General features: G+C 35.7%; 1 protein-coding gene across 1 annotated transcript in view; it reads left to right on the top strand.

The window, feature by feature from the left end:
* The window catches only part of Pdgfc (platelet derived growth factor C), a 200,161-nt gene that overhangs the window by 174,698 nt on the left and 9,125 nt on the right, over positions 1-16,338 (top strand). The window contains exon 4 of the mRNA XM_026395953.2: positions 12,578-12,785. Coding sequence (XP_026251738.1) covers positions 12,578-12,785 — 208 coding nt within the window. The remainder of the gene's footprint in view (positions 1-12,577; positions 12,786-16,338) is intronic.

The raw sequence follows: 16,338 nt of genomic DNA, 5'->3' as shown, positions 1-16,338 counted from the left end.
GATTCCTCCAGGCATCGTTCTCTCAGTTCCTCCATGTTTGTTCTCTTTTCCACACCCTTCCAGCACCAAAGCCTTTGCCAAGTCAAAACTCCGTATTAGTGAGACTCCTTAGCTGAGATTATTGGTCACTACACTTGATTTCAGATATACCCAACCACAAAGTTATGCCTCCCCACCAAGAACAGTGTCCATGAGTGAAACCCTGTTGTTACTCTAACAGAACTTAGATTTACTTTGGATTCAAATGTTCTATGGTGCACCTGGACAACCATACTACAATTTCTTTGTCTTTCTTCCCTCCAATAATGCAGGGCTATTATTGAACATGTTTTATCTCTTCCAACCTCCAGAAGATGATCATTTTCCTTCTTGTTTCACAAGGAAAATTTAAGCAGTCAGGAAAGAACTTCCACAAACTTACCTCCATGCTTTTATCAACCTGTTTCATTGGTACCTGGACAGATAGCTTCCTTTCTTGTAATCTTGGGTGACCTCTGTATGCCTGCCTTATTCCATCACTCCACCCCTTGTCTAACCAGTGATTATGTCCACTGTTCTCTTTCTCCTGCAACACCTCCACCATTACCTCTTCCTCCTCCTTCTTCTCCTCTCTCCCTTCTTCCTCCTCTTCCTTTCCCTTTTCCTTCTAATACTATTCCTCCTCTTCCTCACTCTCTTCCTTTCCTTCTTTCTCCTCTTCCTCTTCTTGTGCCTCTTCTTCTTCCCTTTCTACTGGTTTATTTTCCTCAGTGTGTGTGTGTGTGTGTGTGTGTATAGATAGATACATACATACACACTATCATTTATCCCGTCTTAATAAAAGTAAGTGCTTCTCTTGACCCCATATTACCATTCAGCTTTCACTTATGTAATCTGCTCTCCATGTCAGCAAAGCTGCAGAACATTTTTTGGGGGTTTTCTGTCTCTAGTTGCTCTCCTCCTTTTTCCTAAACTCATATTTATCATGCTTCCCCACCATCACGAAAGTCCTACCAGAATCTCATTTGTTCAGGTCTCCATTGCACACCTATTGCAAATCCCATGGAGAAGTCTCAGTCCCCCCTTATGGTACCTGTCATCAGCAGTTGGCACAGCTGATCTTTCACTTCATTTCCTCCCATCAAACACTTTCTCACTTGATTTCTACAACTTCACTCCCCCTATTTTCCACCTACCTCTCTGCTCACTACTCAGTCTCTTTACTGGTTCTTCCTCTCTGTGTTCTAGAATTATGGTGATGTTGTTAGGTCTGCACCTTTCCTTTTTTTTTAATATTTATTTTTTAGTTGTAGTTGAATACAATACCTTTATTTTATTTATTTATTTTTATGACATGCTGAGAATCGAATCCAGTGCCTCACACATGCCAGGCAAGTGTGCTACCGCTGAGCCCTAGCCCCAGCCCCTTAATTTATTTATTTTTATGTCATGCTGAGGATCGAACTCACAGCCTTTCATGTACTAGGCAAGCACTCTACTGCTGAGCCACAACCCCAGCCCCTGTGCCTTTCTTAATGTGTACCATTTTATATGCCAAGGAAGACCATGGCACTTACTTCTTCCTAATCAACACACAACTGGCCATCCATCCATTCTCTTGGTTTTTAGTGTTATCTATAAGCCATTGGCTCCCAAAGCTACATATCTAGCCAATCATCTGACATAAAGTCCTCTCTTGACTGTACACCCACCTCTTCAACCTTTCCATTTGAATTGGTGAAACTACTCCTAAGTGGCTTCTCTACTTCCACCTTTACCTTCTTCAGTATAACCTTTCTTAAACATAAGTCAGATGTTATCACTCCTTTGCAAGACTCTTTAATGGCCCAAATTAGGTTTGCTTTAGTGAGAAAATGACAACACATGAACCCTGTTTCATATTTGAATTTCAGTTAAACAGTGAATGATTTCATATCTTCTTGACTGTATTTATACCAAGAATAACATTCATTGTGTATCTGAAATTCAGATTTAACTGGTCATCCTGTAATTTATCAGGGAACTCTACTTTCATCTCTGTAAGTTCTTGGTCCTTGGCCAATAATTTCCCCACATGAGGTGGGCACTGCTTTATTCAACCTTTGATCCACCTACATGGTCCCCTTATTGCTCTTCTTTAAATTTTAATTTAGCAAATTTTCCACTTCAAATTATTTGCTGTGCTGTTCCTCATACCAGGTATGATCTTTCTCAGGTAGCCATGGGACCATTCCTAAATGTCAGGTTTTCCCAGGGACCATCTCTTTCTTATCCCCTCCCTGCTTTACCTTCTTCTGTAATACATCTCACCATCTCACATTTTGATGTTTGGTTTTTCTTAATGGCAAATATGTACCTCATTAAAGCAGAGAAATATATTTCCTTTGTTCACTTCTCTATCCTCAGCACATTGAGAAGTGCCTGGCCCATGTGGGCTGTCCAATATGTATTTGTTGAATGATCAAATGAGTATGCATCACACTAACAATACCTGGATAATGGAGAGTCTGTGAATGCAATTATGAATGTGCCTGATTTTCTACAAGGTAACATTTATTAGTTTTTAAATATCCTATCTGAAATCAGCTTAAGCAATAGGACTTTTAGGGAGCAAGATAGTCATCAGGGAATTAAAGATGACACTTGAGCATTGTGTTCTTTCTCCATAGGTTTTAGTAACCCATATGCATTAGTAAAACTCTTCTATGAGTTTTCTGTCCCTAACCAATCCTCTATGTTTAACAGCATGGAAATGTTTGCCATTGTCCATTGGGCCTATTCATATCCACCATTTACCATTCCTCCACTTAAAATGACCAAACCAGAACTTGTTCCTTGTTACAGTTTACTAATTTTGTCTGTATTAAATAATTATGTCACTATCAACCTATCTTATCAAGCTAATAATCTCCTTTCCTCCACACTTCATCATCTGTCAGTTCCTATTGGTTCTAATCTAGTCACAGACTTTGAAACATTTTCTTCATTTTTGCTCTGCAAGGTGATAAATTTATGTAGTACACTGTTTTGTTTTGTTTTTTGTCATTTCCTTGATTTTTTTCTGCCAGATCCAGAAAGCCACTAGAAATCAAAAAATTATCCAGAGGTCCTAGGACTGAGCCCCTGCCATGATAAAACTCACAGGCAAGTAGGAGGAGACAGAGGTGCAGTGATTTGAACTCACCATCATGCTAGAGATATGAAGAGAACAGGATCCGAAAGGGTAGCTAGGTTGATGATAACAGTGTAGAGAAGGAGAGGTCATTTGAATTTCTTTACCATTAGTCATTTCTTGAATATTTATATGAAAGCAAATCCATGGATATTCAGTGTGATACAATTAGGAAAGAAGTCATGTGATACTTTATTGTCACCCACTTGCAGCTGTTGGATGTTGTTTGAGTGTTTTAATGGCCTGTTCACTTTTTTTCTTTTTATTCAGATGAATAATTTTTCAAATATTCATAGGAAAGAAAACAGCAACCTTCATTTTTGGTTTCCCACAGATGCCATTGTGGAAATGTTCTTGGGACTATGTTATTTACATATTCCCATGGGATTTTAGTTTGCAATATAAGTTATTACTTACATTCCACAATTTTACCTAAAAATTGTAAATACTGTGTGTTGATGATCATTGCCACCAGTTAGCCTGCTCCATGTGTGGTAAAGCATCAACTGCTACTGAGACCTTCAAACCTGAGATGCAAGCACTAGGGTGAAACTCTTAACTACCAACACTGTAGGTAAAGAGGATTCCAGGTAATAATATCTTAATTTATAAATACAGGCAGATCCTGGAAGTTCTCAAGTTGCATGCTGATAGGAAAATTCAGCCCCCCGCAGCTGTTTCGTCCATCAAGTTAGTAAGCATCAGTACTTATGAACATAAGCATTACTGTTACTTAAGACAACATTTTTGGCAAATTGGTCATCTCTTTGGGGAGAGGCAGAATCCTGCTGTTCTTCCCAGTTTTTCTGAAACTATGAAACTCATGACCCTTGAAAGTCGGCTTCAAGTTTGAGGCTTGAATTGACTGGATGATACACAGCCTTTAAGTGCTGGATGATACACATTGTTCATTTTACATCTTGGACTGTCACCAGGTTTGGTTACATAAATATGTCAAGTTTTATTCAATTGTCATGCTCATTTAATAAGACCTTCTCAATAGTAAGAGCTGATATGAATACAATTGGCCACCTGCCCTAGGATTTCTCACTTAAATATATAATCTCCATTACCCACACAGTATTAAAACATCTGTTCTTGAGTAGGAATGCAAGCATTTGCTTTACTTTGCTGGCTTAAAAGTAATTTTAAAACATAACGCAGATAACTTTTCGGATAAATTCAGATAAGAACAAGGGAAAAGAGAAAGAAGCATGTTTAAATGAATTGTTCCAGGGCATTTGGGTCTCTTTACAGAACCTCCAACCAGTTCTTCCAGGAAGTCAGCTCTATCTGCAGTTTCTGCTTCTTAAGCTTTTAAAGTCAGAACTTTCTACCGTATATTAGCATGGCACACATAAATGAGAATGAAGACACCTTTAAGAAGTGGTGTTACATAACATTGAACTTTTTTCTTTCTCTTTTCTCTTTTTATCTTTCTTTTATTGGGATGGGGTCTTGCTGTGTTGCTCAGTCCAGTCTTGAACTTGTGGGCTCAAGCTGTCCATCCTTCTCCTGCTTCAGCTTTCCCAGTAGTTGAGACTGCAGGCACATGGCCACTGCGCCTGGCTTTGAATGTTTTTTTTTTCTTTCTTTTCCCCTTTTCCTACAACATCTGATAATGTTGTTCTTTTATTTTTAACAATAAAACAAATCTGCATTCCTAACCCTGTTAGGTATGAATGAACTGAAAACCTTATCAGTTTGAAATAGGATGTATGCCTTTGACTGAGAAAGCTTAACATAAATCTTAGTAGGCCTTAGAAGTTTTGTCCAGGTTGCTATGCTACTCAAGGTAAACATTCGCATGTGTATTTGTTCAAGGAAACTTCATTGTAGATGTTGTAATTTTAAAATTGTACTCACTACAAAGATCCTAATGAAATGATAAGCTGCAGTATTTTAGAGATCAGTAGCTACTTTAAAATTATCAGCAGCTCTTATTGCACTATTCCAAATCAGTTTTTCTTTTTTCTGAAAGAAGGAAGAAATTGAAATACATAAAATGCTTAAGATAGCCATGATAAAATACAAAACACTAAAATGATGGCTTTAAAAGGTCACACTGGAGGGCTGGGGTTGTGGCTGAGCTGTAGCAGTGCTCACCTAGCACGTTTGAGGCCCTGGGTTCGTCCTCAACACCACGTAAAAAAATAAATTAATAAAAATAGGTATTGTGTCCAACTACAACAAAAAAATAATTTAAAAAAAGTCACAAAGGAGAAGTCAGTGAGGAAACCCTAACCCTAATCCTCTCTCACTTGCTATCTTGAGCTCATAACACTGACTTGCTTCATATGATTATATTGCTCTGTCTGATCTCATGACATGCTAGTTATTTTTAAATAATAAAAAAATATTTACCATATATATCTTAATAATGAAAACAACTACGTTTTTCAGTTATTGTTTTTCATACCTCACTCACCTTTTATGGTTGGCACTCGCCAGTATTTATGTGATAACTTGTTTGATTAGTTATGTGATTCATAGTAGGAAAAATTCTGAGTTTGGCTTTGTTTAGGCAAGAGAAGAGTCTCTTTGAGGATGCAGAACACTTGCCTTAGAAATGATCAGCTTTATAGGGTCCAGAATTTTGGACTATATCATGCACATATCTCACCTCACAATATTCGATGCATGTTTATTAAATAATTTGATGAGAAGAGTATGTTAATCTTTGTTTGTTACTGCAATAGGTAATAAGTCATCTGTAACATGCATTAGTTTTCTAGGGCTGCCTTAACAAACTTCCACAGGCTGGGTGGTTTAAACAAAAATTTCCTTTCTCTCAGTTTTGGATACTAGAAGTTTGAGATCAACATGTGAGCAGGTTTGGTTTCTTCTGAGGGTTCTCTCATTGGATCCTAGATACCTGTCTGCTACCTGTGTCTCACATGTCTTTCCTCTGCACCATTCTGTGTTCAAATTGCCTTGTCTGGTAAGGATACCAGTCATATTGGATTGGGGCTCACCCTATTGATCTAATTATAACGTAATTATGTCTTTTAACTCCATCTTCTATATATCAATGGAGAATGTTAGTTGTATCTGAGAGCTGTATTTTCCAAAACTCACTGATAATCTAAAGTAACAAGGAAGAGTTAAAAGAAAAAAAAATAGAGCTCAGCCTTATCATCAATTTACCAAGTGGCGTACTGTACTTTTGAAATTGCCAGATAATTCTCCAAAAACTATATTGGACTCCCTTGCATGTGATATGACATCATTTTAAAAATATTTGAGACCTTCAAAGAAACTTAAGGTTACTTAACTAAGTCATGTTTTACATAGGAAAAAACATGGACAGAAAGGTGTTTGCCCAGATTCTCTAAATATGAGCAGCTCCAGGGAGAGATCAGGCTGCTCTACTTCTGATTAGGACTCTTCTTTCACATCATGTCATTCAGAGCAACTTTCACTGCTGAATTCAGAGACCCTATTTTGCTTAGGACTCTGAGCACCTGGAGACCACATTTTTTAGAAATGTATTATTTGACAGGATATGTCAGTGCCTAAATATTTCAGAAATGCCCCCTTACAAAGTAACGTATCTGAAAGGGCTTAGGCTAGGGCCAGGTATTCACTGCCAGTGTCACTATATTGTGCCCTGCAGGCGAGAGCAGAGCTCTGTTGCCTAGCCTGCTGAGATAAGGTGGGTTGTTTAGTTATGGAGCACCAGGAAACTGCTCTGTCGATTATCTTAGGACGACTAATAATTTTAAGTAGCTATTTTTATGAGAATAAAAGAAATAAGGGGTAGGGAATATGAAAATCCAATTCAAGTCAAGGTACCTTTTGTATATGCTCAATAGTTTAACTGCCCAATCCCTAGCATTATTAAGTCTCAAAAGTATTGTTGGAATTTTCTACATGCTTAATAAGGGAGGGAAATCTATTAGTCTGCATTGAACAGTGGAGTTTTGTGACAGGAAAATTAAAAAAAATTAAGGAATTAGAGGACATGTTTTCCGCTGTAACTTCTTTTTTTCATGTCCCCCACCCCTTCTCTCAGAGAATCCCTCTAATCAACTTAGAAAAGTAGAACTTGCAAAGTAACCAACTTGCTGTTCCTTGGACAGTGGAGGGGGTGACAGTCATGGGAGATCCTTAAATGGAAGCAATGCTTCCTGTTTTGTCCAAGGGTTGATTCTCTGAATCCAGGGAAAGTGTGCTGATTCTTCATGTTTTGTTTTGTTTCGTGGAAAATGAGCTAATTCTTTGTGTTTTGTTTTGTTTCTCCTTTATGAGGGGGTTGTTTTATGGTAATGTGACAAGATGTCACATTACCATAAAATGTGGTACCAATCTATGTTTTATGGTAAAGTGACAAGATGCTTTCCTCCCAGTTTTATCATATTTGGGGGGTTGATATCCTGGTACTTAATTGAACCCAAAATGTAAGAGCTTTTTTTTTTTTTGTCCAATATTATAGGTTTACTTTATGTTGCATTCCTTTATGTTAATATGTTGAACTTTATCTCAGCAATATCGATTCAGTTGTAGCCTTTTATTGCTTCAAAGGGAAGGCTGTATTCAGTGAGTCTCCAACAGACTTGGAAGCAAAGTACACCAACTCATTGTTGGGTCACAGTCTAATTGAAAGTAGCCTAAGTAACAATTTTATATCATGCTTAAAATAAGCATCTGCTACTTGCCACATTCATAAATAATGTATACCTTTTTCATGACTTTTATATATATTTGTTTTTCATGTGCAGATTATAGAACTTTAGATTTATTTTATATCATCATAATCATGAATAACGCTCAGTTATTATTTGAATATTACTGAACTCTTTTAATATTCATTTTATAAAAGTATATACATTTTAGTTTCTATTTTTTGAAGGTATATAGGATTTTTTTATTTGTTCTAATTACTTGCACGTGACAATAGAATGTATTTTGACACATTTTGATATTTTTTTGTGCAACTTCTCATTCTTCTGGTTGTACATGATGTAGAATCACACCGGTTGTATAATTATATGTGTACATAGGGTAAAGATGTCCGATTCATTCTACTCTCATTCCTATCCCCATACTCCCTCCCCTTGTTTCACTTCCCTCTGCCTAGTCCATACTACCTCTATTTTTCCCTGTCCCCCACCCGCTTATTGTGAGTTAGCATCTGCATATCAGAGAAAACATCCAGCCTTTGGTTCTTTGGGACTGGTGTATTTCACTTAGTGTGATATTATCCAGCTCCATCCATTTACCTGCAAATGCCATAATTTCATTCTTCCTTAAGTGGAGTAATATTCCATTGTGTGTATATAGCACATTTTCTTTATTCATTCATCCATTGAAGAGCACCTAGCCTGGTTCCATAGTTTGGCTATTGTGATTGAATTGCTATAAACATTTGTGGCTGCATCACTATAGTATGCTGATTTTAAGTCCTTTGGACATCAACCAAGGAGTGGGATAGCTGGGTCAAATGGTGGGCTTTTATTTTTGAAAGCTGCAAAAAAAAAAAAAAATTGTAACTATGAAACATAAATCTAATCATAAGACAGATTGGTTAAGTCAAAAATGAAAAACTTAATTAGATCATTTGTATTTATGTCTGTGATGACATTATCAATCATCATATTATCTCTATCAAAGCAATTTTGTGTTTTATGGACAATTATAAAAATCACTATGTATATAATAACATACTAGATTTGGTTTCTACTTTCCAAAAGTTAAGAATGTAAGTGGTAGAGCAAGAACATTGTCAAATATTAGGAAAACATCTTAGTTGTGATATTTTAACCAGAATCTTGACATTATTAAAATTAGGCCTTTAGCTGCATGTGGTGGTGCATGCTTCTAATCCCATGGATTACTAAGAGGCTAAGGCAGGAGGATCACAAGTTTGAAGCTAGCCTCAGAAACTAAGCAAGGCCCTAAGCAAGTTAGTGAGACCCTGTCTCAAAATTAAAAAAAAAAAAAATGAAAAGGGCTGGGGGTGTGGCTCAGTGATAAAGCAACCCTGGGTTCAATTCCTGATACTGATAGATAGATAGATAGATAGATAGATAGATAGATAGATAGATAGATAGATAATAGATAGATAAAATTAGCCTTTAAAATAAGAAGGAAATCATTGTTGGCCGGTGGCTGCCACATACTTTTCTTCTGATCATGCTCTGTGAAAACAGTTCCCCCTGTCCAGGAGAACTCTTCACACACAAAGCTGTGAGTCCCAACAAGGATTGTGCCTTTCCAGAGAAAGATACTTCTTTCTTAGCTTGCAGTATCTGCCCCTCAAGCCGGGTGACCACAAAGCATTCCATAGAGACCCACTCTTTCAGCTGCACTATATGGGACAGTAATAGCCCTCTGCCGTGGATGGTTTCATGGGAGAATTGGATTTTTTAAAAGGCCATTATAAATGGTAAAAATTTATTGTGTAGGTTTACAGAAGGGGAAGATTTGTATTTATAGGAGGAGGGGCAACATTTAGCCATGGGTAAAGGCACAAAGTCTGAGATGGATATGACATATGTGGCAATTAATGAAGAGACTACATTTATTGGAACAAAATGTTCATGTCTTTGATGAGAAGGGGATTAGATGGGAAAGAAGCAGAGGTCAGATTGTGGGGCCCTGGATGCTGACGAAGGAATTTGGATTTTATCCTTTAAATGTGAAATCACATAGGCATTTGTCCAAAGTTCATCACATGGTCAGTGATATCTTATTTTAGGAAGATTAACCCAAGGTTTTATAGCACAGAGTAAAAGGAATAAGTAAAGATTAAAGACAAAGAGACAATGGAAGAAGCTGCTATGTAGAGTACATGACTTAGTATATAGCTCAGGATCCCAATAATGAAAATAAAAATGGTGAGCTGATGTGACAGTTTTGTTACAATAAATGTTATTAATTTTGTAATATTTCCAAAAGGAATACATAGTTACTCTAGAAAACATTGAGAATATGTATATGTATAAGGAAGAAAATGAAGATCACCTCTTCTCATTTTTTTTATTAGAGCATTACAATTATACATAGCATTTGGGTTCATTTTGACAAAAATCATACATGCTCGTGAGGCTGGGGCAGGAGGATTGTAAATTCAGAACCAACCTCAGCAACAGTGAGGCACTAAAGCAACTCAATGAGACCCTGTCTCTAAGTAAAATAAAAAATTGGGCTGGGGATGAGGCTCAGTAGCTGAGAGCTCCTGAGCTCAATCGCTGCTACCCCCGCCACCAAAAAAACATCATACATGCAAGGAATTTGATTTCAATCGCTATTCCTCATCACCTTTTCCTCCCCTACTTCCTTCCCCTATTAACTTGCTTTTTTCCTTCCTATTCTACATAAAGGTGAAAATTCCCTTTGTTATCTTTATATATGATTATGACATGATTCTGTTCAATTCATTCCATATTTCTTCCCCTTTCCCTTCCTTCCTCCCTCACTCTTATTCATCTTCTACTCCACTGATCTTCCTTATCTTTTTTGTTTTGTTTCTTTTTAGTTATACATGGTAGAATTCATGTTGATATAAGTATACAAGCATGGAATATACCTTATTCTAATTAGGACCCCAGTCAAATGTTTCCTCTGACATGTGGAAGCTAACCCACAGAAGGGGATAGAAGTTCAGTGGATCATCCATTCTTGTCTGATCCATAGATTAGCTATCTTGACTATTTAAGGCACTTTTGAATTTTTTGTTTTGTTTTGTTTTGTTTCAACGTATATAACCCAGAATCATGACATATTAAAGGTATACTTATGTCATTTATTTTGTTTATAAAAATTCCTGGTTGACCATATTTTAATGACTATGCACTTTGATTGACTCTTCCACTATTATATGTGTACATTTTCTCCCACTTTTTAGTTATTCTAAGCGCTGCTATAAATGAGCATCAATTAACTTATGTGTTTAATTCTATACTCTTTTCATATATTTATTTGAAAAAGTGGTTTTGTTGTTACTGAAATGAATGCATTTGCTCATGTAGTTTAACACTGATCTACCAATCCCAACCCTTAGTCCACACTAAATTTTGGGAAGAGGGTGACTCCTTTTGTGTTTTGAAAACTCCATATTAAGAGTATTGATGGGCTAGGGCTATAGCTCAGTGGCAGAGTGCTTTCCTGGCATATGTAAGGCACTGGGTTTGATCCTCAGCACCACATTAAAAAATAAAAAATAAACCAATAAAATAGAGGCATTCTGTCCATTTACAACTACAAAATAAATAGATAGATAGATAGATAGATAGATAGATAGAAGCACTGACACTCCCTCCACTTTATTAAAATTACCTTCTTACTTTTTTGCTTGTTTATGTAGTTTTATGATGTATTTTTATTCATTCCCCTATACGTGGGCATGTAGGTTGTTTCCAGTGTTTCTCTGTTTGAAACATTACTGTGATGAATATCATTGTATGTATTCCCATGTGCATAAATGAAAGGATGTGGACCTCAAAGTTAAATTCAGGGACCTAAGACATATAAGTCCCAGTATCCAATGCACATAAGTTATATCAGTTAAAGTGTTTGTGCCCCCTTTCATTCATCCTTGTAGGCAGAGCACAGGAATTCCAGTTTACTCACATTCTTAGTAATCCATTTTTTGAAAAAATTTTCTAGTCTTATGTACGTGAAATAGAATCTTTTTGTGGAATGTGAAATATTATCTCATATTTTACATGATCTAATGCATTTTAGCATATTTTCTTGTTTATTAACTATTCAAGCTTCTTGTCTGGAATTTGTCTTTTTTTTTCTCTGTGGAGTTGTTTTGTTTGTCACTTTACTTTCCATATATTATGTATATAACTTTTGTGACAATCATTTAATTTGACAAGGCATTCTGCCAGAGTCTCTCTTATCTTGTAATCCTGGTTTAAGTTTTTTATATTAAAATACATTATTGATAAATGTGTCAAGTTAATCATCTATGGTTTGGCATCTTGATTAATGAGTTCTTCTTCAATGTCAAAGGATTGTCACCAGTATTTTGTTCTAGTTCTTATGAGTTACTTTACATTAAAATTTTAATTCATCTGACACTAATTTGCATAACTATGGGGTGATTTTTCTGAGCTGAGGAAAAAAAAGGAAAACAAAATAAAAATTTGGTAAACTGTCGAAAAGTTTCTATTTTAAGTCCATAACTGAACCATGGTGATATTTTCAATGTTTTTGTGTGAGCGAAAGATGCCCACACCTACCATGGTCTGTGATAATGGAAAGTTATATCTTTCTCACTGACTTCACAGAGAACTTGTTAGAGTTCATCTATGTGAAGTACTTGAGTTAGAAGCAAAATAGTTTCTTCTACCTTGGGGGTTGAATGTAGTTTCACTTCCCATGTATTTCAGCCTTAGTTTCTGTCTCTGTAAGAAGAGAGGGAATACATTATACATTTTAAAACAGTTAACAGAAGATCCCTTTTATTTTCAGCAACTCACAGAAGCTGTGAGTCCTTCAGTGTTACCCCCTTCAGCTTTGCCACTGGACCTGCTTAATAATGCTGTAACCGCCTTTAGTACCTTGGAGGATCTTATTCGCTATCTTGAACCAGATAGATGGCAGCTGGACTTAGAAGATCTATACAGGCCAACATGGCAACTTCTTGGCAAAGCTTTTGTTTTTGGAAGAAAATCTAGAGGTAAGCTTGCTCTTTGGATTAGAACTCATTTAATTTTCTTAGCAGAGAAATGTTTCAGATCCCTTTGCCACAGCTTCTAAAGGGGAGAGTTTAAGACTCTTCAGTGTTGTATTTAGGCAATCCATTTCCTTACCATTGGAATGTATGTATTTTTTAAATGAGAATATAGACAAAATGAGTCAATTACAATTCAGTGGATTCGGAAAATTAGGAAAGATATCTGTAAAAATTCCTATCAGTTCTTATCTTCTAAAAAATAATTTTGGTGAAGTGGTCCATTGCACTTGATAAGAATCATTGCTTACTCCAGTCTACTTTTGGAGTATATTGACTTTGAAATTTAAAAGAAAAGATCAGAGCTGCAAAATTGGGTTTGGTGCTAGAAAAGGGGAGGCACTTTTATAAAAATCGTTATTATCATGTCAACCATGGGTCAAGGGTTTTATCTATTTATATTTCTTAAGTCTCGAAACATCTATATAATATGAAAAATAACAATGGCCCAACATAAAAAGTAATTAGAAGTTTCTAAGGTAAGATTCTCATCAATAAAACAAATGACCTGAAGAAAACACCCCAAGGTAATTTCTCTCTGGATACAGTTGCTTTTTGAAATGAGGAGTTTTGGCCAAAAGGGCCTATCTCCTTTTAAGAGTGAAAGTGTTGTTAATTAAATCTAATTCCACATGATTAAGAAATGGGAAATATGTTAACTGAGTTTTCTACAAGGTTAGCTAATTTTTCTAATAACTTAGGATTAGGAAGTATCCATATCAGACACAAATGAAAATGGAACAGGAATAACTGGATAATTAGGATACACTCCAAACAATCTGTTTCATTCCGTCAGAAACATTGAAATCTGCCCAGCGTCATTTTAGAGAATGGAATGACAGTCTGGAGAATTTATGTTTCAGTGTTTAGTTAATTTGAGCCATTCACAGAGGCAGATTGCACCAGACTTGTTCTAAATCTTGTCAGAAAGAAACCTGATTCTTGCCCTTTCCTGTGCTGATTTGCAGCCCTTTTGGCTGAAGCACTAAATCTCAGCAGGTCATGTTCCAACTTGCCCAACCCTGGTATTTTGCTATGCCAACAGAGGTGGTTTCCTTTTGGCAATATTTGAAATCCGTGTTCAAGTGCATGGGCAGTGAGATCCTGTCCAGATGTGAACACTGTTACATATTTATAAGATTTGATCCTGATAAATAACTTGATGAATAGCTTACCAACAGCACTTCCCTTCCCTCCCACTTACACACAGGGAGATGAAGATCAAGCAAGAGAGGCTGAAACACCCATGAATAGAGCCCTTGTTAGCAAAAGTGAAGTAGATTATCTTGTGGATCTGAAAGAAGCAAGGGAGGAAAATAGGTTCTAAGCTCAGATCTAGTTTTTTTTCACAGCTGATTTCTGGATTCAAGCCTAAAATCCTCCCTCCTAGCCATGGCTTTCTGCCGAAATCTCTGCCTACTGCCTAAAGATTTGGCCAGAGGCTAGCATATATTTAAAAGCATCCAACCCTGAATCATATCTTTCAGATATTCATTTAACACTTTCAAAATTGAAGTTCTCTGCAGTTTGCCAAAACTATTAACTTTTTAATCATACAGTAAGTGTGAGAAATGTGGTGTATATTTTGGGGACTTTACATAAACCAAAATGCAGGTGTGGGATAACATCTATGTAGACATAATCAACTCCCCTCCTGAGAGTCTTTCTACAAAGGAACCAGGAGTAAAACTTTTAAAAGCTTCTAATTAGGCATAGAAATAGATTTTCTCCAGAATAAACATATCACAGTGTTACCACATTCATCTTAGAAAGACCACCCTCAGGTTGCATTCTGGTAATACTATACCTTTGGATTGAATATCTTAAAAAAGAGTGAACAACTACCAAAGAAATATGTGACCATTTTTTTTCAGTATTATACTTTTTAGTAAAATTTACAATACTGATGAAATTTTTATTAGGAATAATGATTTTGACCAATGGTGTGCTCAAAATGTTTATTGTTTAGAAGGCAAACCAATGCTTAGGTGGCAATTATGAAAAGGCAAAATAATCTAAAGGCTGAGTTTCACTTAAAAATATTTTGCAGAAGAAAACTTCCTTAGTATTATAGTTAAACTACTGCAAAGTATACCTTGAGGTACAATCTTCCTTCCTTCCTTCCTTCCTTCCTTCCTTCCTTCCTTCCTTCCTTCCTTCCTTCCTTCCTTTTTTTTTGCCTAGAAATTCTGCAGAATGTTTGGAGAATTTATGATATAAGATTATGGTCTCATGACTAATTTTAATGAAGTTTCTGAGTTCAAAGTCTTAGGTTTAGGAAGCATAAATTTCAAAGATTGTATACAAATTTAACTTCCTTAATTGTATTTTGGACCACTGTGGTCTGCATTGTTTTTATGCTTCTTTTCTTTCCCTTTCTTCCTCTGATTCAAAGTTTCATTAATCCATTGCCACTGCAGGGAAAAAAAAAAAGTTTCTAAGTCAAGCTTAACTAGTACTTAAAAAGAGGCTTTTGACTTTTGTGTCAAACATGATAAATGAGTGGAAGCTAAGTTGAAAGTGTGTTTAAATTTTCACATTGTAGCAGGTATCATAACTTAGTTCACTTGGGAAATCTATCTAACCTTTTATTGTGGTTAAGTAAACATTTTAAAGAGAACATATACAGTCTCGTTTTCTAGTTCGTGAAATAGTGTGTTTAAAACTATTTGGAGTAGGCGACTATCCTTGAAAGCTAAGAGCTTCATTCATTCTAAAGAAGTATAAATCTTGAAGCTTTGAAAATTGGGGCAAACAGCTTTTGTGTTTCTGCATGGTTTCTCTATATTACCTTCCAGAGAAAATGTCCAAATAAGATGATGGCGTTAACAACACCAGAGCAAAGGTATGCATATACTATTGGTTCAGCAAAATGAAATTTAGCAAAATATGTGATATCATTTCACCTAATGATATCCTTAATTGTATAACACATAAATTGGTCTTTTCAGGGTACTGAGAAGAATGAACTCATTTGCTTTTAATATTTAAAAGCTTTTCATTCATTCATAAAATTATTTTTAGGTGAAAAACAAACTTTTAAATACTCAAATAAAGCAGTGATTTTTGTATTGAATAGGAAAACTAATTATTTAGCTGAATAAATTGTCGAAATGGACCATTGAATTAGCCATGTTTGGGGGCCTTCCTATACTTGATCTGGGTTTTAGTCAATTATACAGTTATCATGTTTGTAATTTATTACTACATATGCATAATTTTACACTTCTCAGAAATACTAAAACACCTCTTTTTGACAATTCCAAAAAACTTGATCACATATATAACAAAGCCAAGAAAATAAGGATTTATTAATATTACATCATCATTTAAAAATTATTACACTTAATTTTGAAAATTGGATCTACATATTGATTATTGCTATTTGAAGCCATCTTCAGGCAAATAAGTTTTCTTTTGACTCAGGCTTGTTTCTTATAATAGTGAAATTATTAACTAGATCAGTTGTATTTTAGGTAACATTTCTTAGTTTTATTTT

This window comes from Urocitellus parryii, chromosome 10 (assembly GCF_045843805.1).
Source record: "Urocitellus parryii isolate mUroPar1 chromosome 10, mUroPar1.hap1, whole genome shotgun sequence".
NCBI classification, from domain to species: Eukaryota; Metazoa; Chordata; class Mammalia; order Rodentia; family Sciuridae; genus Urocitellus; species Urocitellus parryii.
The sequence above is the reverse complement of the archived record's forward strand: the minus strand, read 5'-3'. Positions and strand labels throughout refer to the sequence as shown.